This window comes from Balaenoptera physalus (genome assembly GCF_965194825.1).
Source record: "Balaenoptera physalus genome assembly, chromosome: 21".
NCBI lineage: Eukaryota > Metazoa > Chordata > Mammalia > Artiodactyla > Balaenopteridae > Balaenoptera > Balaenoptera physalus.
In genome coordinates this window covers 7,837,057-7,861,113 of record NC_138902.1, presented here as the reverse complement: position 1 = coordinate 7,861,113, position 24,057 = coordinate 7,837,057, and the positions used below count along the sequence as shown (strand labels likewise).

The following is a 24,057-nucleotide window of genomic DNA, read 5'->3' as shown; positions in this document are numbered from 1 at the left end:
CTTGCTCTTTCGTCTGCTGTGTATTTCTATGTCTTCTCATTTTGCTTAACTTATTGTGTATTCCTTTGCACAGACTGCAGGTTTGTAGTTCCTGTTGTTTTTTGTCTGCCCCCAGTGGGTAAGGTTGGTTCAGTGGGTTGTGTAGGCTTTCTATTGGAGGGGACTGGTGCCTGTGTTCTGGTGGATGAGGCTGGATCTTGTCTTTCTGGTGGGAGGACTATGTCTGGTGGTGTGTTTTGGGGTGTGTGTTAACTTATTATGATTTTAGCCAGTCTCTCTGCTAATGGGTGTGTTGGTGTTCCTTGCTGGTTGTTTGACATGGGGTGTCCAGCACTGGAGCTTGCTGGTCATTGAGTGGAGTTGTTTCTTAGTGTTGAGACGGAGATCTTTGGGGAACTCTCGGTGATTGATATTACATATGGCCGGGATGTCTCTGCTGGTCCAATGTCCTGAACTCAGCTCTCCCACCTCAGAGGCTCAGGCCTGACATCCTGCCAGAGCACCAAGTCCCTGTCAGCCACACGGCCAGGTACGTGGGGATTTCCTTGCCTTTTGGGAAGTCTGAGGTCTTCTGCCAGTGTTCAGTAAGTGTTCTGTAGGAGTTGTTCCACATATAGATATATTTTTGATGTATTTGTGGGGAGGTGACCTCCATATTTGAGTCCTCCGCCATCTTAAAGGTCCTCTCTTGGGCCACATTTTGATCTGGAATGTATCTCTTGCCGACATCTCCTCCCTTGGTATTGTCTTTTCAGAATGTGAGAAAATCCTTTCTGTCCAACAGTACCATACAGGACCTGACTGTGCTGCAAGATAACAGCAGAGCTGAACAAGGCCAACGTGAGGGAAGGAAGATGGCACTCTAGGTTTGGCACTTATTCATATAGGTATTGTCCCCATTTTATCCCTGAGGATTGGGAGCCACAGATTCATCAATTAATTCACCTGGTGTCCATAGGATTTGAACCCAGAACTGTATACTGTGAAGCACATACTCTTTCTCTTACAACAAAGTGTAAAAGGAAGTAAAAGAATAGAACTGGGAGACAAGAAAGAGGATTCAAGGAAGACTCTACTGCAGGAAAAAAAAAAAAAGAAACCCCATAATAACCTAACTCTGCCAAACAAAAATTTTATGACTGATATTGTATTGGCCAACAATGTTTTAACATACTTTTCCAACATCAAGTTTTTAGATAATAAGTATTTTTAAATTTACAGTACTTATTACTTTTAAGCAAAAATACTGAGTTCCAAAATTTGAAAGTTATAAATAGTAGTGTTCCCATATTAAGAAAAATGGTACTTGAAGAAGTGTGGTTGCAAAAGGAGCCATGTAAGAAAGTATTAGTTGTGTCCCTCTCTTGGTACTTGATCACATGCTAACAAGTATTGGTTTACACCTTGTTTTGAGAAATATTAGGTTATTTGGAAGCAATGTCATGTCTCTTTCTTTTTGGTTGAATTATAATACCATTATACATGTGGTATTTCTGCACAAATATGACATTGGATATACACTGGTAGAATTTAATAAAAAAGTTTTCCTCAAGGTTCTAGTTACTGAATGATAAGTAAACATGTTCTATGAATTCAACATTCAACCAATGTGGAAAGTTTTCTAGTATAAATCACTTTTTCCTCAAGAAAACCATAGGCCATCATTAAAACATCTTTGCTATTATTATTTTTGAAAAGGTATATGGTTATGTTTTTTTAAATGTTATCTGATTATATATGCTGGCATTTTTAAAGGTGAAATGATTTGATGTCTAGCATTTTCTTCAATATAATGTGGGAGCATTGAGAAAATATGATAGATAGGCCTCTAGTTTATAGCTGATAAACTGAGTGATAAACAAATGGAGGTTTATTATTTCATTCTCTCTACTTTTATAGAAGTTAAAATTTTTTTATAATAAAAAGTTACAGCACCAGAAGTAATACTGAGACCATTTTTACTGCTTACTCTATATGGTAAAAAATTTATCACCATGTTTGGGGACAAGCTTTTTCTCCAAGGAAATATTAAATATATTTTTAAGATTTTCTTTTACTTCTTCTTCATTCAGTGTGTTAAACTCTACCAAATCTGTATTGTCCTTATAATTGAATCTCCTGTAGGTGAGGGTGAAGCCCACTAAACAGTGAACACCTTCTGGAGTCTGCAAGGAGCAAAATGACTTGCTTGTAAAGACAGATGCTGGAGATTCCTGAAGGTATATATTCACAGACTCAAAGTCTTCAATTGTTCGAGGTTCAAGAGTAAAAGAGTAGATTTTCCGATATTTATTCTTTTCCAGGAGCTCAGAATTAAGAAATTCTTGGTTTGGGATATACTGCTCTCTTCTGATTTGATCCAGGTACCAGATTCCTCTCTCTTCTGTCAAGCAGAAGATGCAAGGCACTTGGGGCTGATCCTTCCCAGAAATTAACTCTAGAGGCTGCCACATCTGGTAAGAGCGTCCAAATCCAGCATCAGCTATGTAGTTCCTGCCATCAATGGTCACCTTCAGCAGGAGGTGAATCATGGCATTGCTGTATTTGTTTGCTGAAGTGTTGTATACATACCCTCCCAATATCGTGGTCTCAAAACCAATTGTGGTCAGAGCCCAGTACAGAAGATGATTGACTTGGAGACACCACCCACCTCGGTTCCTCCTCACAATTTGATCAAAAGTGGCCTCTAAGCCCAATTCCATGGCTTCCCCACAATGGATGTTAAGGTTCTCAAAGGGAATGGCTCGGATTTGGTGCTGAAGAATGTCAGTTAATGTTTCCAAGTCCAATTTGTTCCTACAGTGCTTATAACCAATTCTTTCAAAATATGCTTCAATGTTCATGATTCCTTAAGGCAAGGAAAACAAAAAAAAACAAATAATTACTTTTGTACTTGGATTTCTTTGATTAGCCTAATGATAACAAATGTATTTTAAACATGTAAACACAAACAATGGTTATAAATATCTGTAATTATAAGTCTTTTTTGTGTGTGCTTTGGTGTATTAATGGCTTTCACATGCATAAGTTCACTTAATGGTGTGAGTAACCCTGAAAGAAAAATATTATGACTTCTTCCATGTTTTGAGCATGAGAAGTTGGAAATCCAGATGAAGTGATGAGTAAAATGATAAACAGCTTACATGTGGTTTTCTTGGTGATGAATAAGGAGAGGTACAAGTTGCTATCAATTAAAATAGAGTTTACAAACAGTTTCTAATACAAACAGGAGAATTATATATTATAGTACTTTCATTCATGGTAGTTGACCAACTCAATATCCTCTTCAGCTGAACCTTACACAAATTTCCCCACTCAAAGATTCATATTCATTCACAAACTGATTTATTGATTTATTCAATAAATAGTTTACTGAAAATCTATTATGTATATGTTACTGACCTAGTGGTTGCTTATCTTAAAGAATCTTACATTTTAGCGGGGTCTGGTATGACACAGATAGTGAATTAAATGAATTTAAAAAACATGCAATTTCTTTTTTTTTTTAAATGAATAGCCCAGTTTGCTTTTTTTTTTTTTTAAAGAAATTCACGTTCTTTTATTTATTTATTTATTTATTTATGACTGTATTGAGTCTTCGTTTCTGTGCGAGGGCTTTCTCTAGTTGCGGCAAGTGGGGACCACTCTTCATTGCGGTGCGCGGGCCTCTCACCATCGTGGCCTCTCTTGTTGCGGAGCACAGGCTCCAGAGGCGCAGGCTCAGTAATTGTGGCTCACGGGCCCAGTTGCTCTGTGGCATGTGGGATCGTCCCAGACCAGGGCTCGAACCCGTGTCCCCTGCATTGGCAGGCAGATTCTCAACCACTGCGCCACCAGGGAAGCCGAAAAACATGCAATTTCTTAGATAGTGATAAGTGTTCTGGGGAAAATAAAGCAAAGAATGTAGATAAGATGTGCACAGAGAGATCTTCAGTTTCCAATAAGGTGGGCAGAGGAAGCTTCACTATGACTTTAAGGACGTGAGAGAATGAGCAATGTCCACAAGTGTGGGAGGATGATTTAGGAAGAAGGACCAGAGAGTTAAAAAAAAAAAAAACCCTAAACTGGAACCTGCCTAGAGTCTCCAAAGAACACTCAAGGAAGACAGGATGAAGGGAGCAGAGGGAGTAAGTGGAAGCATGGATTGAGATGAGATCTGACCTTTTGTCTTTTACTCTGAGATGAGAAATCACTGTGAGAAGGGCAGTAGGGGAAGGCTGCAGTTTGGACAAAATGCACCATCATCAAATTGTTATGTCTGGCTTGTATGGAGAGTGAGCGGTACATACTGAGCTGAATGAATAGACATGTGACCCAGGTAGGCATAATTCAAAGTACATTTGCTCTAGGACCAGTGTTTTGCTCGTGGATGGCATGTGGTCCAAGTCAGTTCAGTAAGATTCTGTTGAGGAACTTTTGCTGAAACCTAAGCAGATGCTTCTACTGCAGGGCCAGAACCTGGTACGATATTTGCTCAAATCTACTAGGAGAACTTGCTGAAGAATAATAGCAACAAAGAATGTATTGAGTTGAGGGATGAAAAGCAGGAAAAGGAAAGATGAGAAAAGACAAAAATCAAGTCTTAAGCTATATCTAGACTTTCTGGTAAGGTAAACCAGAAAAAAAAAAAAAAAAAAAGAAGCCCTTATTTTGTAAAATCTCATGTAGGAAATGTTTCTGTCCCCTGATACCAGAGTCATAATCCAGTGTGGACACTGATTGTAACAGTGGTGCATTACCACTGGTAAGATGACATGGCCTGAGGTGAGAGGCTACAAAAGGCCCTGCTCCTAGGTTAATGGTGATAAGTTATGTATTCCTGTTGTCCTTCTTAATGTCATTTCTTTCAGATTCACCTAATTCTTTTTTTTGATCAGTTATTCTTCCCATTTTGCTAGTGTTTCAACTTTTTCTATTCTTGATGTCTGCAATCTGATCTCTTCCAAATCTCTTAAGCTTATTTCATTTCTTCTCATCTTTACATGCATCAGTATCTTTTTTCAACATCTGCACAAGCCAAAATCTATACCACTCAGACACTGAGAGAACAACTTAGCCAGACCACCACAGACCCTCTTCTGCTTCTGTATCCAGAATCAGTGCTGGGTAAGTAAGGAGGGCAGGTGATGTGGAACAAAAGAAATATGATTCGGACCTGCCTGGCCATTTCATTTCTGGGTTAACCAACATCTTTTGATTTGGAAATTAATGTATATTTTGTAAAGCTATCTTTTGATTTTAAAGATTTTTCTTTGTTACTTCTGGAGGGGATATGGGGATACATGTGTACATATAGTTGATTCACTTTGTTATACAGCAGAAACTAACACAACAATGTAAGGCAATTATACGCCAATAAAGATGTTAAAAAAAGATATTATGTTAATTTAGAATTTAGTAACTTCAAGTTCATTGAGAAGAAGACAGTATAGGGGTCTGGATGCAAGCAACATGTTATAACCAAATTATACCTGCATATTCCATGACTAAATATAAGAGATTTTGTACTACTGAAGTTATGATAGAAGGTGAAATATGGAGGCACTAGAAAGTAGTTGTCAGGATAAAACTGGGTGAAAACACTGCAAAGTTTATATATTGACTTGTAATTTAGATGTGCACTGATATACCATTTCATTTTGCTTGATCATAAATATAAGAAAAGAATAAAAGGAGGGAGCATGAACACACTTAGGGAGCCAGCTGAGATGTCTCAGAAAAGCATACCTTTCTGAGGAAGTTCAATGTAGTTTGAGTCTCAGTTTTAATTCAGACGACTTAGGATAGTTCTTCCTAGTTCACACTGTAGAAATAAAAGAAAAAATAGTTTTAAATATATCATATTCTTCCTTGAAAACAAGGACAGTAGTTCTCATTGGGACATGAATATGAAGAATATTTTAAAATCACAAAACAGAAGGAGTAAAATGGCCTTTTGGATTGCATAGAGAAGAGAGCTGAATGTACAATGATGGGACATGGGAGCAAAACTGGTGGGTTCTAAACCTGGAGACTGTGGAAGTCACCAGCAGGGGGCTCAGACACAACAGACCAGATGAATATTTGTCATACAATCAGCAAGGATGTGTGAACCCTTTCTCAGGTCCCTGATTGTTACTACAAGATTTACCAAACACAGAAAAGACAAGTATGTAATGGTAGCACCTGTCTTCCTTTAGGTGTAAAGTATAATTGGGGATATTGGGGCAGAAAAATAAGGCAATGTTCTTAATGTATGGTGTCACCAGAAAGGAGGAAGAACCATTTATGCAGAAGACCAGCCATCAAAATATCTCTTTTCTTCAGTCATCTTCCCTCATCTCCACTGGAAAGACTGCAGAGTCCAAGGTCCACTCCAGCCAGACACCTCACCAGTCACATTTCATTCAAAAAACAAATAGAAGATGGAGACAGAACTATACATGCATGAATATGATGAAAAAACAGAATGCAAATATACTATGAGACTGGGATCAGAAGAAAAGGACATAATACACAAAACATAGGGGAAAAAGACAACCAGCTCAAGAAGAAACATAAACTGAACAACGGAAAGATATTCTTCACAGGTACTTGAAGAGATAGAACATTTAAAATGGACTCATACCAAAAAGCCAAAAAATGAGGTGATAAAATAACACAGTGTTATCAAAAGAACTATTTATAACTTAGGAAACTAATTAAGAATAACAACAAAGATAATATATAAGTAATTATGAACAAAAGGGGAATATATATATAGCATAATATCAAATGACTTATGTAGAAGAAAAACTTAATGGTTTTAATGAAGAGATAAAGCCATTAAAGAGTTAGAGAGAAGCTAATAGACATAAAACCAGACAATCCAATATAAAGATAATTGGTATTTCTGAAGGAAAAAATAAAACTCAAAAAGGATAATAGAAAAAAAAATGTATATATTCTAATAGTGTTACCTCTCCATCAGTCGTGAAGATGTAAATCAAAATGAAAAACTAAGGAAGAGAAAGGCAGATTTGACTCCTTTTATTATAAGATAGAGTAGAAAAGTTATGAGAATTATGGTTGAAGTAATTTTAAAACATTTAAAAAGTGTGACAAGTGAAAGCCATTAGACCTATTGACCTCTGCCTCAGGTACAGAGGGTAAAGAACAGAGCATGTTCAGTGTACCTTGAGAGGGCACATGACACTGGTGAGGATTAGGCTGTCTCTTGACTTTCTGGTAAGGTGAGCACCCCCTCCCCCCAAAGTCTGTATTTTGTAAAATCCCATGTAGAAAAAAATTTCTGTCCCCTGTTACCAGAGTTCTAATCTAGTATGGGCACTAATTGTAACAGTGGTGCATTACTATTGGTAAGATGACATGGCCTGAGGTGACATGGTACAAAGAATCCCACCCATAGGTTAATGGTGATAAGCTATGTATTTCTATTGTCTTTCTTTTTTGTTCAATTAGACAACATTTACTAAATGAGTAAACTACACTTAAAAAGTGCTTTAAAACAAAACGAAATTATAAAAAAAGACATGCGCATTTGAAAGAACTTTGCACTCTGCTGAAAATCAAATCTCTTGCAGTAATACAATATGCTGATTCTTAAAATATAAGTTAACAGAATTTTCAATTTAATATTTTCAAAGATGATATTAAGGTCAAGAATTTCACATCTACGGTAGCCCTTATAGAAGGGCATTTATAAGTATGATGTCCATCCCTATGAAGCTTACAAATTTGACAATGCTCAATAAAAGCTTTTGGAATCACATCCAAGTGTCTCATCTAATGAATCACAAATTTGTGTCCTGTAAGTTCTCCTTCTAAAATCTTTATGTAGACTTTTCTATTTCCATCATTTGTTAATTTTTTAAAAAAATATTTTGTTTAAAAAAAAAAGGAAAAGAAATGCTGGAATAAACCCTAGATCATGTACAGAAATTATTGCTACTATAGTTCACTACAAAGCATGTCTATACAATATCACATGAATTTTGATCATGAAAAATCAGAATAAAAATCTTTAGTGACATAAGCCTTACAATCATATACAACATTCAAATGGTAATATTAGACAGTTGAGCACCCAATACCCATAGCTGATAAATGTCCTACTGACCAACATTCATTTAAATATATTCTTCATATAGAAGGAGGAAAAAAGAGATAGTGTCAGCTTTCTAAGCCTTGTCAAAAAAAGGATTTTCATGTTCTGTGGATCTAAAAACAAACAACAACAACAACAAACCCCCAAAATAAAACTGGTGTAGGTGAGGGTGTTATCAGAAAGTTAAGCATGCTGAAAGGTGTTTTGTAGGAATTAAAAACCTAATTCTTTCTTAATGTCATGAAGAAAACAATAGCAATGGTCAATAAAATTAAAATCTGGTTCTTTGAGAAGATAAACAAAATTGATAAACCTTTAGCCAGACTCAAGAAAAAAAGGGAGAAGACTCAAATCAACAAAATTAAGAATGAAAAATGAGAAGTTACAACTGATACCACAGAAATACAAAGGATTGGAAGAGGCTACTACAAGCAATTATATGCCAATAAAATGGACAACCTGGAAGAAATGGACAAATTCTTAGAAAAGTACAACCTTCCAAGACTGAACCAGAAGAAATAGAAAATATGAACAGACCAATCACAAGTAAAGAAATTGAAACTGTGACTAAAAATCTTCCAACAAACAAAGGTCCAGAACCAGAAGGCTTCACAGGAGAATTCTATCAAACATTTAGAGAAGAGCTAACACCCATCCTTCTCAAACTCTTCCAAAAAAATTGCAGAGGGTGGAACACTTCTAAACTCATTCTACGAGGCCACCATCACCCTGACACCAATACCAGACAAAGATATCACAAAAAAGCTACAGACCAATATCACTGATGAATATAGACACAAAAATCCTCAATATTAGCAAACAAAATCTAACAACACATTAAAAGCATCATACACCATGATCAAGTGGGATTTATCTGAGGGATGCAAGGATTCTTCAATATACACAAATCACACCATATTAACAACTTGAAGAATAAAAAACATATGATCATTTCAATAGATGCTGAAAAAGCTTTTGACAAAATTCAGCACTCATTTATGATAAAAACTCTCCAGAAAGTGAGCATACAGGGAAACTACCTCAACATAATAAAGGTCATATATGACAAACCCACAGCAAACATTATTCTCAATGGTGAAAACTGAAAACATTTCCTCTAAGATCAGGGACAAGACAAGGGTGTCCACTCTCGCCACTATTATTCAACATAGTTTTGCAAGTCCTAGCCATGACAATCAGAGAAGAAAAAGAAATAAAAGGAATACAAATTGGAAAAGAAGTAAAATGCTTACTGTTTGCAGATGACATTCTAACTATACATAGAAAATCCTAAAGATGCCACCAAAAAGCTTCTAGAGCTAATCAATGAGTTTAGTAAAGTTGTAGGATACAAAATTAATACACAGAACTATCTTGCATACCTATACACTAACAATGAAAGATCAGAAAGAGAAATTAAGGAAACAATCCCATTTACCATTGTAACCAAAAGAATAAAATACCTAGGAATAAACCTACCTACGGAGGCAAAAACCTGTACTCAGAAAACTATAAGATACTGATGAAAGAAATTAAAGATGACACAAACAGATGGAGAGATATACCATGTTCTTGGATTGAAGGAATCAATATTGTGAAAATGACTATACTACCCATAGCAATCTACAGATTCAATGCAATCCCTATCAAATTACCAATGGCATTTTTCACAGAATTAGAACAAACTATTTTACAATTTGTATGGAAACAAAAAGGACTCTGAATAGTCAAAGCAATCTTGAGAGAGAAAAACGGAGCTAGAGGAATCAGGCTCCTGGACTTCAGACTATACTACAAAGCTACAGTAATCAATACAGTATCGTACTGACACACAAACAGAAATATAGAGCAACGGAACAGGATAGCAAGCCCAGAGATAAACTCATGCACCTATGGTCACCTAATCTATGACAAAGGAGGCAAGAGTATACAATGGAGAAAAGACAGTCTCTTCAATAAGTGGTACTGGGAAAACTGGACAGCTACATGTAGAAGAATGAAATTAGAACACTCCCTAACACCATACACCGAAATAAACTCAAAATGGATTAAAGACGTATATATAAGGTCAGAAAGTATAAAACTCTTAGAGGAAAACATAGGCAGAACACTCCATGACATAAATCACAGCAAGATCCTTTTTGACCCACCTCCTAGAGTAATGGAAATAAAATCAAAAATAAACAAATGGGACCTAATTAAACTTAAAAACTTTTGCACAGCAAAGAAAACCATAAATGAGATAAAAAGACAACCCTCAGAATGGGAGAAAATATTTGAAAATGAAGCAACTGACATGGGATTAATCTCCAAAATATACAAAGAGCTCATGTACCTCAATATCCAAAAAAGAAACAACCCAGTCAAAAAATGGGCAGAAGACCTAAGTAGACATTTCTCCAAATAAGACATACAGATGGCCAAGAGGCACATGAAAAGATGCTCAACATCACTAATTTTTAGAGAAATGCAGATCAAAACTACAATGAGGTATCACCTCACAGTGGTCAGAATGGCCATCATCAAAAGAATCTATAAACAATAAATGCTGGAGAGGGTGTGGAGAAAAGGGACACTCTTGCACTGTTGGTGTGAATGTAAATTGATACAGCCACTATGGAGAACAGTATCGAGGTTCCTTAAAAAACTAAAAATATAACTACCATATGACCCCGCAGTCCCACTACTGGGCATATACCCTGAGAAAACCATACTTCAAAAGACACAGGCACCCCAATGTTCATTGCAGCATTATTTACCATAGCCAGGAGATGGAATTAACCTAAATGTCCATCGACAGATGAAGGGATAAAGATGTGATACATATATACAATGGAGTATTACTCAGCCATAGAAAGAAACAAAATTGGGTCATTTGTAGAGATGTGGATGGACCTAGAGTCTGTCATACAGAGTGAAGTAAATCAGAAAGAGTAACCAAATATTACCTGAGTATTCTGTGATTAAACAGAAGAAATTGCTATGACTAAAGTTGTGATTCACAGTGAAATACTGGCAAAACTTAGAAAACAGTTGCCAGGAAAATAGCTAACTGAAAACACAACTAGCCTTATTTCTTGATATATAGCATTTCTGTGCAGATATGTCCTTTCCTTTCAGCTTCATGATTAATATTAGAGAAGACTCAAGGGATATATAAAGAACACACTTAGAGCATCTACTGAGAACTCCCAGAAAGGCACTTAAAACATTTCTAAGCAAATGGAAGCAAGTTGATGTTCAGTTTTAATTCAGAAGTCTCAGAAATTCCTTTCTCCTGGACCAAACTCTAGAAATAATAGAAGAGATAGTAAAATGTATATTGTGACTTCCTTTGAAAACAGAAAGATAGTTTAGTGTTACATGAGTTGTGAAAAGTACCTAAAAATCACAAAAGAGAAGGGAAAGGACTGAAGAGTAAAGGGGACATCTGAGTTGCATAGGGGAGGGTGTAGCAAGTGCAACCACAGGAAATGACAGCAACACTGATGGGTTCTGAGCCTGGAGGTTGTGGAAGCCAGCACAAGGGGCTCAGAAGGAACCAATCAGATGATTAGTTGCCATAGGATCAGTTAGGACGGGTGAATCATGTTCTATGTCTCTGATTGCTACTACAAGAATTGTAGCAAACATAGCAAACACCAATATGTAATGGTAGCACACGGTCTTCCTTTATGTGTAAAGTATAATTGGGGATATTGGGGTAGAAAAATAAGGCAGTGTTCTTAATGTATGGTGTCACTGGAAAGGAAGAAGAACCACCGATATACAGAAGATCAGCCATTAAAGTATCTCCTGTCATCAGTCATCTTCCCTTGTATTCACTGGAAAGATTGAGGAGTCCAAGCTCCACTCCAGCCAGACATCTCACCTAAACTATATTCAAGAAAGAAATCAAAGGTGGAGACAGAACTATATATAAGGAATAGTTTCCTTTTAATATAGAACAAAGAGTAGAAATGTTATGAGAATTTGGCTAAAGTAGTTTAAAAACATTTTTAAAATGTGTTGTAATGGAAGCCATCAGACCTATAGACTTCTGCCTCAGGTACAGAGGGTAAAGAACAGAGCATGCTCAGGGTACCTTGAGAGGGCACATGGCATTGGTGAGGATTCAGGACTGAGGCTAATGTGGGGAGAATGCTGTCTGTAAGCCGCCCAGAAGCCTTTAGATGTCTTTGACCGCTTTTTCTGTGCCTCTGACTAGCATGGCTTCTGTGTCCTTGTGCTTAAGGAGCTGCATTGTGGACTCTTTGGAAGACTTCTTGGGGGTTCCTGGAGCTGCTTTGCCTTCCTATGTGAAAATTGGAAGTGCCAGGGACTTCATGTCCTCCCAGGACAGCCCTGTATCAGTGACTTACTGGTGAGATGTTCTGAAAACCCAGCTGCCTTGCCTTGAGTCTGGAAAGACTTTGAGTTATAATTCACATTCAGGCTGACAGTGGAGTTCTCCCAGGAGCACATCATAAGCCACTTGCACATGGTCCTGGCCTCAGCTTCTAAATCTGGGGAACCTGACAAGTCGTATCAGTGGTCATTTTGGAGAGCTGTGTGAAAGAAAGGTAAGATGTACAAGATGAGGCAACTTCCAGAGGGCCTTGAAAGTCAGGCAAAAGAGACTTCTTCTGTCACCAAATGAATGCTTGTTATTTTGTTGAATGGTCAATGTTCAATAGTCAACTGGCTGCTGTGATTTACCCCTAAGTGACATGGTACTTCAGTTACAAATTACCTTTTTGATGTAGCGCTGGAGAGCAGGTCAATATGAAGAACTCATTGTCCAGCTCCCAGTCTAGGGTCTCTACCTCTTTCATGAACAGCAGTGTTTTCCTATTTTATTTTATTTTATTTCATTTTTATTATTTTATTTTTTATTTTTCAACTAAAAAAACACTTATTCGTTCCCCAAATAAAGTTGTAAGCAAAAGCCTAAAATAGAAGAATTAAAAACAGGTTGATCCAGAGGTAGTTCACCCCTGAGATGCTGCCACCACAAGTACAGTTATGGACTGAGACGAAATCTTCTATACCTACTTCCTGCACTTCTGGCATGACTGAATAAAAGAGCCTTAAGGAGTGCTAGTGAGTGGCTTTTCTTTGTGTGTGTGTGTGTGTGTTTGTGTGGTGTGTTTGTGTTTTATTTCCTATCCTTTTCCTTCTTTTTCCTTTTCTCTATCTCAGTGAAGGACATGGCATCACACTGGATTGACACTACAACCCACCCTGACACCAGGGCAGGTGGGCATCTGCTTGATTTCTGGATGGAAAGGGAGCTGTTAGGCTAGCCCTGCTCAGAGGCCACTGGACAACAGGGCTTTATGTACTGAAGGCCTGCAGCTCAGCCAGGGCTCTGAGCTAAAGCTTGCAGAGTCAGGCAGGTATTGTGAGGACTACTGAGCAGGCCCAGAGAGACAATCTAAAGGAACACAGCTGCTCAGCTGAAGATAGAAAAGCCAAACAAAATAAGTTTCTGGGACAGAAGTACTAGGAAGTTGATAGTAAAAAAAAAAAAAAAAAAAACCTCCTTTTGAGGGAAGGAATGGAGTCCTCTGTTTTATGCTTCAGGAACTAAAATGAGGGCCCAGGGGAAGGGAGTGAAATGCTGATGTCACACTCAGGGCTACAAGCAGCATAAATACACATTTGGACAGAGGTGGAACCTTCTGTACCTACTGCCAGCATATCTGTCATGACTGAACAGACTTTTAAAAATTGATGTGAAATTCACGTGACCTAAATAAACCATTTAAAGTGAACAATTCGGTGTCATTTGGTGCATTCACAACTTTGTGCAACCACGACTTCTATCTAGTTCCAAAATATCTCACTACCCCTGGTAAAACCCCAGACTCATGAAGCAGTTATTCCCCATTTCCTCCAGCCTCTGGCAACCACCAGTCTACATCCTGTCTCTGTGTTCCGCTCCACCTTCGGCTGTTGCGAACAGTGCTGCTGAGAATATTTGTGGTCAAGTACTTTTTTCTGTATCTGTTCTCAATTCATTGGGTATATGCCTAGCAATAGAACTGTCCAAATGAATAGTAGAATTTTAAGAGGTGCTTCTAAATGGCTTTTCATTCTATATGCTGTGATTTTCTTTTCCTCTCCTTCCTTTTCCCTTCCCTTCCTATCCCTTCCCTTTACTTACCTTTTTTTGGTGCCAAGGCTCACTGCAAGGACACCACAACCCAACCCACCCCCAGGGGCAAGTGGCCAGCCCAGTGATCTTCTGGATGAAAACAAGAGAAGTTGCCAGGCAAGCCGTGCCCACAGACCGTCCTTCACAGTGCTTAGTGCACAGAACGCCAATGGAAAACAGCCAAAAAAAAAAAAGTTACACCCAGGCAGCAGGAAGTTCTGAATGTTTCTGTTTCTCTTTTTTCCCCCCTCTTGAGGAGCAGAAGCTCAGAGTTGTGGGTGAAATCTGCCTATTTTTAAAGTTGGCTCTGAACTATTTAAACCTATAAAGGGCAAACAAAATAAGCCTATGGGCAGGATGCAGCTATATACATAGTTGGCAGTTAACAACTTCCTTCTGAGTGAGAGGGGGCGGGGTCAGCCACTTTGTGGCTGAGGAACTAAACTGTGACTTGGGGGAAGGGAAAGGTCAGTTCATCAAAGAAGAGCCAACAGGCGTGTTGTTGTTGTGGGCGTCGGGCCAGGGCAAGGGAGCAAAGTCCAGAGGGGAGAGCCCACAGAGCCCTTGCTCTGGGGCTGTCAGCCGCCACAGGCTCCTCTCTCCTGTGGAATTCTGCACATTTGTGCGCAGGGAGTGGTGTCCTCAGCCTGCCTGACAGTGAAAGAGCTGGTTCTTGTCATTTATGGCTCCTGGAGACCTTCCCTTAGGGTCTGCCTTCCATCAAGATAAAACGTCCTCAAGAATTCCCTTAAACTGTGCAGACAACGCAACACAGCCTCCCTGGAGTTTGGGGATGATCATTAGAGAATTTCTGATCAGCTAATGCAGGAGGAGCAGGAGTGATCATGAATTTGCTGACTGCAGGACTAACTGGGCCCTTTGGGACACACCCAGGTGGGGATAGAGAAGGTGGACATTGCTGTTTCAATTATCCAAGAGGGAAATCCTGTCCCCTGAATCACGTGTTGTACACATTAGCTATATTTTATATACTTTAATCCTCGCAACAAACTTTTAAAGTAAGCTCTCTTATTAGCTCCAATTTTCTGAGGGATAAACTGACTTTTAGAGATGCTTAAATGACCTGCCCAAGTCCTCACACCTGGGATATCACACGGCTGTTACTCTAACCCTGAAACTGAGCAGGGCCTTGTGAGGCACCCAGGTATGGAGGCTTGGCCTCTTATTTTTGTCCCCCATTTCTTGTCGGCAACACTCCAGCCTCCTTGACCTTCCCTGAGTTCCAGAGGGCAGATTCGAACAGTTGCTAATCAAGGGAGGAGCAGCCAAGAAACCACCCGAAGCAAGATTAAAGGGACCAGAGAAGCTCATCAAGATTAGGGGACTGACCACCTGAGACCCTGCACACATCCTTATCTTGTCCACAGCCCCACCCTTGGGAAGTATTGCTATAAAACTCCTTATCAAATCTTCTTGGGTTGGGACACATAGTTTTTCGAGGCAGGAGCTGTTGTGTCCCCCTTTGCCTGAAAAAGTAATAAAGATCTCCTTTTCTACTTCACCCAAAACTCTGTCTCCAAGATCTGATTTGGCACTGGCGTACAGAGAAGCTGAGCTTTCGGCATCAACCCCGACAGTTTGAATTGGGGTGTGTTATCTCCTCCATTATCCTGTACAGTAATTACAGCATAAGGACTCAAGTTATATGTCAACCAAACTTTCTGAACTGGCTTAGGACCTGACATTCGGGTCTGTGTAGTATCTAGTCTCCTGGACTCACATTTGAAATAGGATTAAGCCCCGATTTCAAAGCACAATGTGTCACTTACCGAGCTCCCCTGGGGCCCACAACCAGGAACCAGGCTGACTGCCATCCTCCCACTTCCTGGACAAGCCCAGGAAGAAACCTCACTGGTTTGCAAACTGCTCCACCCCTTGAATCTAGTTAGAATCACCAGGGAACTCTGGGAAATGTAGTCTTGGGAACTTGGGTTGTCCTTGTGCACATCTTGTTCAAATGTACTCTGGTGAGAACTGGCACCAGGCTGAGAGTGGAGTGACCTTGTAATCCATACAGTTCCTACTCTTAGGGAGGCTGAATCCAGATATCCTAAGTGTAACGTGGGAAGTTAGGGTTTTAAGGGGATCCAGGAAAAGCAGGTTCATTAACCTAGAGAAGCAGAAGGAGATGGATATTTTAAATCACTCCCCCAGGTTATGACAGCATTTCCTCATGAATTTCCATGTGGCCCCTAAATTCCTATTTTTCTTCCCCATCTTCAGTCCCATTCACCACTCCACCCTGAGGCACTGTATAATATGTCCTAAATTTGTCCACATATAAGTTATGAGTGTGACATATATAATGTGCTTTTGTTTCTGCATGTATTTTTAATTTATGTTAATGATATAGGTCTATCACTCTTGCTGTTTCTAATGCACTTCCCTCTATACTTTATTTCTTTTTATAATTAAAAAAAATTTTTATTGGAGTATAGTTGTTTTATAATATTGTTTTCGTTTCTACAATACAGCAAAGTGAATCAGTTATACATATACATATATCCCCTGTTTTTTGGATTTCATTCTCATTTAGGTCACCACAGAGCACTGAGTAGAGTTCCCTGTGCTATATAGTAGGTTCTCATTAGTTATCTATTTTACACATAGTATCAATAGTGTATATATGTCAATTCCTATCTCCTAATTCATCCCACAACACCTGCCCCCATTTCTAAAACCATCTTCGTGCCACAAGTGTTGCCTTGTGCTCTCTCTTTGGCACTAACAGTTCTAGTCCATGCCTCCTGTATTATGCTGCATGAACTTGGGATTCTCTACCTGAAGGCTTTCTCTTGGCCTGTGCTTTGGCCATACAGATGGACCTGCAACTAATAGCCCTGGAACACCACTCAGCCCGGAAAATGTGAGTGGGAGCATAAATGCCCCTGTGTTCCATCTACTCAGGTGGGGTTACTCTGGGGTCATGGCCAGCACTGCCTCCCTATGTTCTCCAGTGAGAGGAAGCTTCCATTGTCCTCTGAGGTAACCTGCCGATCATGTACCCTTCATTGAGTCTCAGAGAGCCGCTGCCTCACTTTCCTACTCCCATGGTGGTACTTCCTTAAATCACCTCCCAAGTAAGCTACTTGAATGCAAATCTTCATCTCAGGGTCTGGTTTTGGAGGAAACCAACCTAAAACCATTTAACCTACTGGTACCACTGGTGAAGGACACTTAGGTTGCTGCCAACTCCTGGTTACTACAAACACCACTGTAATCAGCACTTTCCTACTTGTGCCCTGTAGATGGACATGAGGACTTTGCTTGGATAGACATCAGGAATGGAATGTGCTAGAGGACAGGGCATCAGTGTACTTAATTTCATTGAGCATTTCTGTCCTCTTGTGTAGAAAGTTTCCTGCTTTCCTCATATCCTGGTTGATACTTTCGGTTAGCAACCTTCAAATGTCTGCCAATCTCATGTGTCTAAGGTGATAGCTCAGTGTAATTCTCATCTGCACTTCTCTGATTCCTAGTGAGTTTGAGCATCACTTCATATTCCTATTGACCCATCACATTTACTGGTGGTGAATTAAATGTCAAGGTGTCGAGGAAGCACTCTTCTGCCATAGTAGCCAGGGCACAACAGAGATGAAGGATGGATAGCAGAGGACATCTTGCTAGAAAAATATTGCTGGAGAAGGATATAATCTCAGAATGCAGGTCTGGGCCTGGGTCATTTTGACAGAAATTGTGGAAAGGCTTCATTCAATGGAGTAGGGCTATTGTCCCCTGATCCTGGGAAATGTGACACCTGGAATTAAGATCCAGATGGCAAGTTTGTAATTCTGAGATTGCTTCCATCATTCTAGCCAATGTAACAGAGGCCCTTGAGGATCTCCAGCAAGAATTGTTTCAGAAACCTGAAGTCAGGAGGCTTGTGGCTAAGGGAGAGTAAGACCAGAGTCATGGATCCTGGGGTCTGAGGGCAGGGACACCAGAGGATGTAGGCCTGGGATCAGGGTGGCCATCTGAACTGCCAAGCCAAATTCTGACTACTTCCTAGACTTTCCATGTGGAAGGAGAGCAGAAGTGAGAAATACTGGAACTGTCACTGAGCATTCTCCTCACCATAAAGAGGTGAGTTAGGTGTAGTAATAAACTCCCTCTTTATTCCAGTATGTACAAGTTGGAAAAGTTTAAGCATTCTGCTTTTAAAAAAATAAATATACTTAATACAGTAGAATTAATTTGTGTATGGTAAGTATTCTAACTTGTTCTAAAGTGTTTTCTTTCAAATATTAAAGCATGTAAAGAATTTATTTCATTGCTAAAGAAAAACAAACAGACCTACATTTTTGCAAAGATAGGAAGTTTGAACTAAAACTCCCCCTCTTGATGATGGAATTTATGGAAGACAATTACCTCTAATTTAAGATCTTTTGTTGTTGAATAAATCTGTTTTAAAATTTGCTTGCCAAGACTTCTGGTTTCTGCTCCAACAGGTAAAAGTTATCAATTCTCTTTCTCTCTCTCTCTCTCTCTCTTTTTTTTTTTTTGCCGTGCCTCATATGGGATCTTAGTTCCCTGACCAGGGATTGAACCCCCACCCCCTGCATTGGAAGTGTGGATTCTTAACCACTGGACCACCAGGGAAACCCCAATCCTCTCATTCTTATTGCAAAATCAACAAGTCCTGAAAAATCAAACAGATCCATTAGTGTATCAACATCATGAGGAAAAATGCTGCTTCAACCAAACAAGACTCTATGAGGCCTTCCCAGAATAGACCCCCATCCATGTTCTCTTCCTGCCTTTTGTCTGTAGAAAAACTTTAGTCAGAGAATAAATTTAATCAGAGAAGTGAGAAAATGCAGAACGAAAGGAAAACAGTCAAGCAAGACAAAATAATAATAATTTAGCCATTAAACAATGTCAAGGATCTTTAGTTCTTCCTCAAGGACTATAGATAATATTCTCAGCCATGTCCTTTCAGTTGTTTTGCAGATACTGAAACCCCCACCAAGTGGAAGAAGTTAACTGTATGCTGCCCACAAGCATGTAGACCCCAGAACGGTTGGAACCAGAAGGCTGATGATGCTGATTCCCACTTACCTCACCACCAACCAATCAGAAGAAATTCCATGACCTGATCACACCCTGTGCCTTGAACACTATAAGACTCCTTGCTACCCCCTCGAGAGTGGGACACACAGTCTTGAGGGCATTACCCACTGTGGCCACCTTTGCTTGGCAGAGAAATAAAGCTATTTCTTTCTACTTCACCCAAAACTCTGTCTCCAAGATTTAATCTGGCATCAGTGTACAGAGGCCAAATTTCAGCAACACTGCTAAAAAGTAGAGAGACAGACAGGTGCATACATAGAATCGGAGATTACTGTGAACTGAAGTTCAAGATTAGAAGCCCTAGCTGAAACCAGTATTATTAAGAACACTTAAAAACTTCAATGAACTCCTGGAGACTCAGTGTAGATGAGCTTGAAAGTTACAAACTATGGGCTGTCTCAGTCTCATGGAGTCCTCCACACTTTTGTGGATTTTACCACCAGGATCCCCACCCAAGTTCTCATTGTAAAGACAACAGAATAATCTCTATGCGCTTCTGATAGAAGGAGGAAAATGTAATCATTTTGAAATCAGGTCACAGAATTCTGTTCTCTCCCTTCCCTCCAGGGAAATTACTTTATAACAGCCTAGTCAAAGTAAGGTAAGGAAAATACCAAACTCCAATCATCTCCAGCATTTCTGCCTCACCTAAGGGGAGGAAAAGTTGAGATGCACTTTTGAAGGTCACACTTTGGGGCAAAACCCAGGCTTACTTAAAACTTGAGACTAATGATAGGACTATAAATATACTTATCTCCTCACCATCCCTTATAACCATATCAATAATTCTACTGTATATAACAGAGAATTACAGATGAAAAGCTACAAGTTTCAGACACTATTTAATGAGGGATTTCCAGGCAATCCTGAGACAAGAAAGAGACCAAAACTAGCATAGTAAAGGAAATTGAAGACTTGGACATCTATAGCTACAGAAAACAGTAAACACAGCATAATTCCTAGTGAAATAAACATAAACCCTCACACTAAAGGCCTGCATACCTCAGTTCTTATTACGCAGTACATCATGTTTAGCTTCCAACATAAAATTGCAAGGCATGCTAACATATGAAAAAACACAGTATGAAGAAGTAAGGCAAGCATCAGAGTAAGATTCAGCTATGGCAAGGATTTTGGAGTTATCAGACCAGGAATTTAAAATAACTATGATTAATATGCTAAACTTTCTAATGGAAAAGCAGACAACATGCAAGAATAGATGGGCATTGTAAGCATAGAAATTAAAACTCTAAGGAAGAATCAAAGGAAATGCTAGAGGGACTTCCCTGGTGGTGCAGTGGTTAAGAATCTGCCTGCCAATGAAGGGAACACAGGTTCGGTCCCTGGTCTGGGAAGATCCCACATGCCACAGAGCAACTAAGCCCATGCACTACAACTACTGAGTCCTCGTGCTGCAACTACTGAAGGCCACGTGCCTAGAGCCCATGCTCCACAACAAGAGAAACCACCACAATGAGAAACCTGTGCACCATAACAAAGAGTAGCCCCAGCTCACCACAACTAGAGAAAGCTCACGTGTAAAAATGAAGACCCAACACAGCCAAAAATAAATAAATTAAATAAATAAATTTATAAAAAAAGGAAATGTTAGAAATAAAAATTTATAACAGAAATGAAGAATGTCTTTGATGGGCTTACCAGTAGACTGAACATGGCCAATTAAAGATTCAGTGTGCTTGAAGATATGTCAATAGAAACTTCCCAAAATGCAAAAAGAAAACCAAGAAATAATAGAGAACATTCATGAACTGCAGGGCAATTGTAAAAGATACAGCATAAATGTAATCGGAATACCAGAAGAAGAAGGAAAGAAAGAAAGAAAGAAAGAAAGAAAGAAGGAAAGAAAGAAAGAAGCAGAAGAAATATTTGAAGTAATAATGGCTGAATATGTATTTTCCAAAATTAATGACAGACACTAAAACACAGATCCAGAAATCTCAGAGAATAACACACATAATAAATATCCAAAAATGGACACCTGCAGAAAAAACAGAGACAAAGAGAAAATCTTGAAAGAAGGTAGAGGGGGAAAAAAAAAACACCTTACACACTAAAGATAAACAAGAATTATAGTGGACTTATTTTCAGAAACCATGCAAAAAGTAAAGAAAAATATTTAATGGTTTGAAAGAATAAACCCACAAATCTAGAATTCTGTATCCAGCAAATATATCCATGAAAAGTGAAGGAGAATAAAGACGTGCCCAGAAAGACAAAAACTAAGAGTATTTGTCACCAGTAGACCTGGCCTGCAGAGACATACTGTGTTTGTGGATTGGAAGACTCAACATAGTGTCAATTCTTCCCAGATTGATATATAAGTGTAATGCAATTCCTATCAATATTTCAGGAAGTATTTTTTGTTGTTCTTATTTTACTTTTATTTTATGTAGATACAGAGAAGCTTATTCTAAAATTTATATGTAAATTAATGAGCCCTAGAATAGCTAACTAAGACCAAGAAAAAAAAAAAGTAAAGGGATGAAGAAATATCCCTTTCTTAACATAAATCATGCTAACATAAATCAAAAGAAAGCTGAAGTGGTAATATTAGTATTAGACAAAGCCTGCTCAGAATAAGGAAAATTATCAGGAATACAAAAGAACATAATGATACAGGGGTCAATTCTTTAAGTAAAGCTGTGCATGTGCCTAACAACAAATCATCAATATATATGAAGGAAAAACTGATAAAACTGCAAGAAGAAATAGAGAATCTACTTATAGTTGGAGACATCAACTCCTTTCTATCAATAATTGACAGATCCAGTAGACAAAAAATCAGTTGAACTGAGCCACACAATCAATTGTATCTAATTGCCATTAATAGACTATATCCAATAATAGCACAATATGCATTGTTCTGAAGCTCACATGGAATCATCCACCAAGAAAGACCACATTCTGGGCCATAAAATGTTCTTCATTAATTAAAAAAAAAAGAAATCAATGTATGTTCTCAAACCATAATGAATTAAATTAGAAATTAATAACAGAAAGACAGCTGGAAAATCTCAAAGCCTTTGGAGATTAAATGACGCACATTTAGATTATTTTTTTAAATTTTTGTTTCATATTGGAGTATAGTTGATTAACAATGTTGTGTTTGTGTCAGGTGTACAGCAAAGTGATTCAGTTATACTGAATACATGTAGGTATTCTACATGTATCTATTCTTTTTCAAGTTCTTTCCCCATTTAGGTTATTACAGAATATTGAGCAGAGTTTCCTGTGCTATACAGTAGGTCCTTGTTGGTTATCTACTTTAAATATAGCAGCGTGTATATGTCAATCCCAAACTCCCAATCTATCCCTCCCCCCTACACTCCTCCCGCACATAACCATAAATTCATTCTCTAAGTCCGTGAGTTTGTTTCTGTTTTGTAAATAAGTTTATTTGTATCATAAATGACACACATTTAATAGCATGAGAACTAAACAAGAAATCTTAAGAAAAGTGGGAAATGAAATGGAAAATACAATCTATCAAAATTTGTGGAATGCACAGTGCTTAGAGAGAAATTTATAACATTAAATGTAGAAAAGAATAAAGATCTAAAACAATAACTTAAGTTTTAACCTTAGGAAACTAGAAAAAGAATAGCAATACAAACCTACAGAAAGCAGAAGAAAAAGCATAATAAAAATCAGGGCAGAAATCAATGAAATTGAAAACAGAAAAACAATAGAGAAAATAACAAAACCAAAAGCTAGCTCTTTGATAAAAATTAGCGCTTATTTTATTTATAGTTCTGTATATCTCTGCAGCTATCAACATTATCTATCATTTCCTTCTTGAAACACACTTTTTTGTTTGTCTTCCTTTGCCCATCATCTCCTGATTTCCCTCCTAAATCGTTAGCTATTTCTTCTTTGTCTCCTTACCCAAAATTGCCTTCTCTCTTTCACTTTTAAAGAAAGGTTGTGGTGCCTTAGTCTTGGGACACTTTCTCTTCTCAATGTACACATTTTTTCTTGGATGATCTCATTCATTACCATGACATTACATGCCACTCAAACACTATCTAGGTTTCTCCAGAAATCAGAACCTGGGGCAAAGTGTTAGAAACAAGTATTAAGTAGTATAGTCATTTTCACAATGTTGATTCTTCCAATCCAAAAACATGGTATATCTCTCCATCTATTTATATCATCTTTAATTTCTTTCATCAGTGTCTTATAGTTTTCTGTATACAGGTCTTTTGTCTCCTTAGTTAGGTTTATTCCTAGGTATTTTATTCTTTTGGTTGCAATGATAAATGGGAGTGTTTCCTTAATTTCTCTTTCAGATTTTTCATCATTAGTGTATAGGAATGCAAGAGATTTATGTGCATTAATTTTGTATCCTGCTATTTTACCAAATTCATTGATTAGCTCTAGCAGTTTTCTGGTAGCATCTTTAGGATTCTTTATGTATAGTATCATGTTATCTGCAAACAGTGTCAACTTTACTTCTTCTTTTCCGATTTGGATTCCTTTTATTTCTTTTTCTTTTCTGATTTCTGTGGCTAAAACTTCCAAAATTATGTTGAATAATAGTGGTGAGAGTGGGCAACGTTGTCTTATTCCTGATCTTAGTGGAAATGGTTTCAGTTTTTCACCATTGAGGACAATGTTGGCTGTGAGTTTGTCATATATGGCCTTTATTATGTTGAGGTAAGTTCCTTGTGTTACCTTACTCTCTAAATACAAAGAGTCACTTGGAAAGGCTTCCGGGTCT

At 38.3% G+C, this 24,057-nt stretch overlaps 1 protein-coding gene and 1 long non-coding RNA gene across 8 annotated transcripts in view; both read right to left on the bottom strand.

Moving 5' to 3' along the window:
* LOC309651495 overlaps positions 1-24,057 on the bottom strand; it is a 181,596-nt gene that overhangs the window by 89,357 nt on the left and 68,182 nt on the right. The gene's annotated exons all lie outside the window — the stretch shown is intronic.
* On the bottom strand, positions 1,869-18,498 carry LOC309651476 (arylamine N-acetyltransferase 1). 7 transcript variants are annotated; one of them, XM_082444279.1, is made up of 3 exons: positions 16,016-18,498; positions 5,728-5,803; positions 1,869-3,880 (listed from the first exon to the last, which is right to left on the bottom strand). In XM_082444279.1, the coding sequence occupies exon 3, from the start codon at positions 2,841-2,843 to the stop codon at positions 1,971-1,973; it is 873 nt and encodes a 290-aa protein (XP_082300405.1). In that variant the 5' UTR covers positions 2,844-3,880; positions 5,728-5,803; positions 16,016-18,498; the 3' UTR covers positions 1,869-1,970. The 7 variants fall into 7 exon arrangements, 6 of the variants coding, with proteins under 6 accessions (XP_082300405.1, XP_082300408.1, XP_082300406.1 ...); XM_082444282.1 differs by having other exon boundaries at positions 1,869-2,848; XM_082444280.1 differs by lacking the exon at positions 5,728-5,803.

Coding starts and splice junctions, on each gene's coding strand:
- LOC309651476 (XM_082444279.1), bottom strand. CDS start 2,843: ATGAACATTGAAGCATATTTTGAAAGAATTGGTTATAAGCACTGTAGG.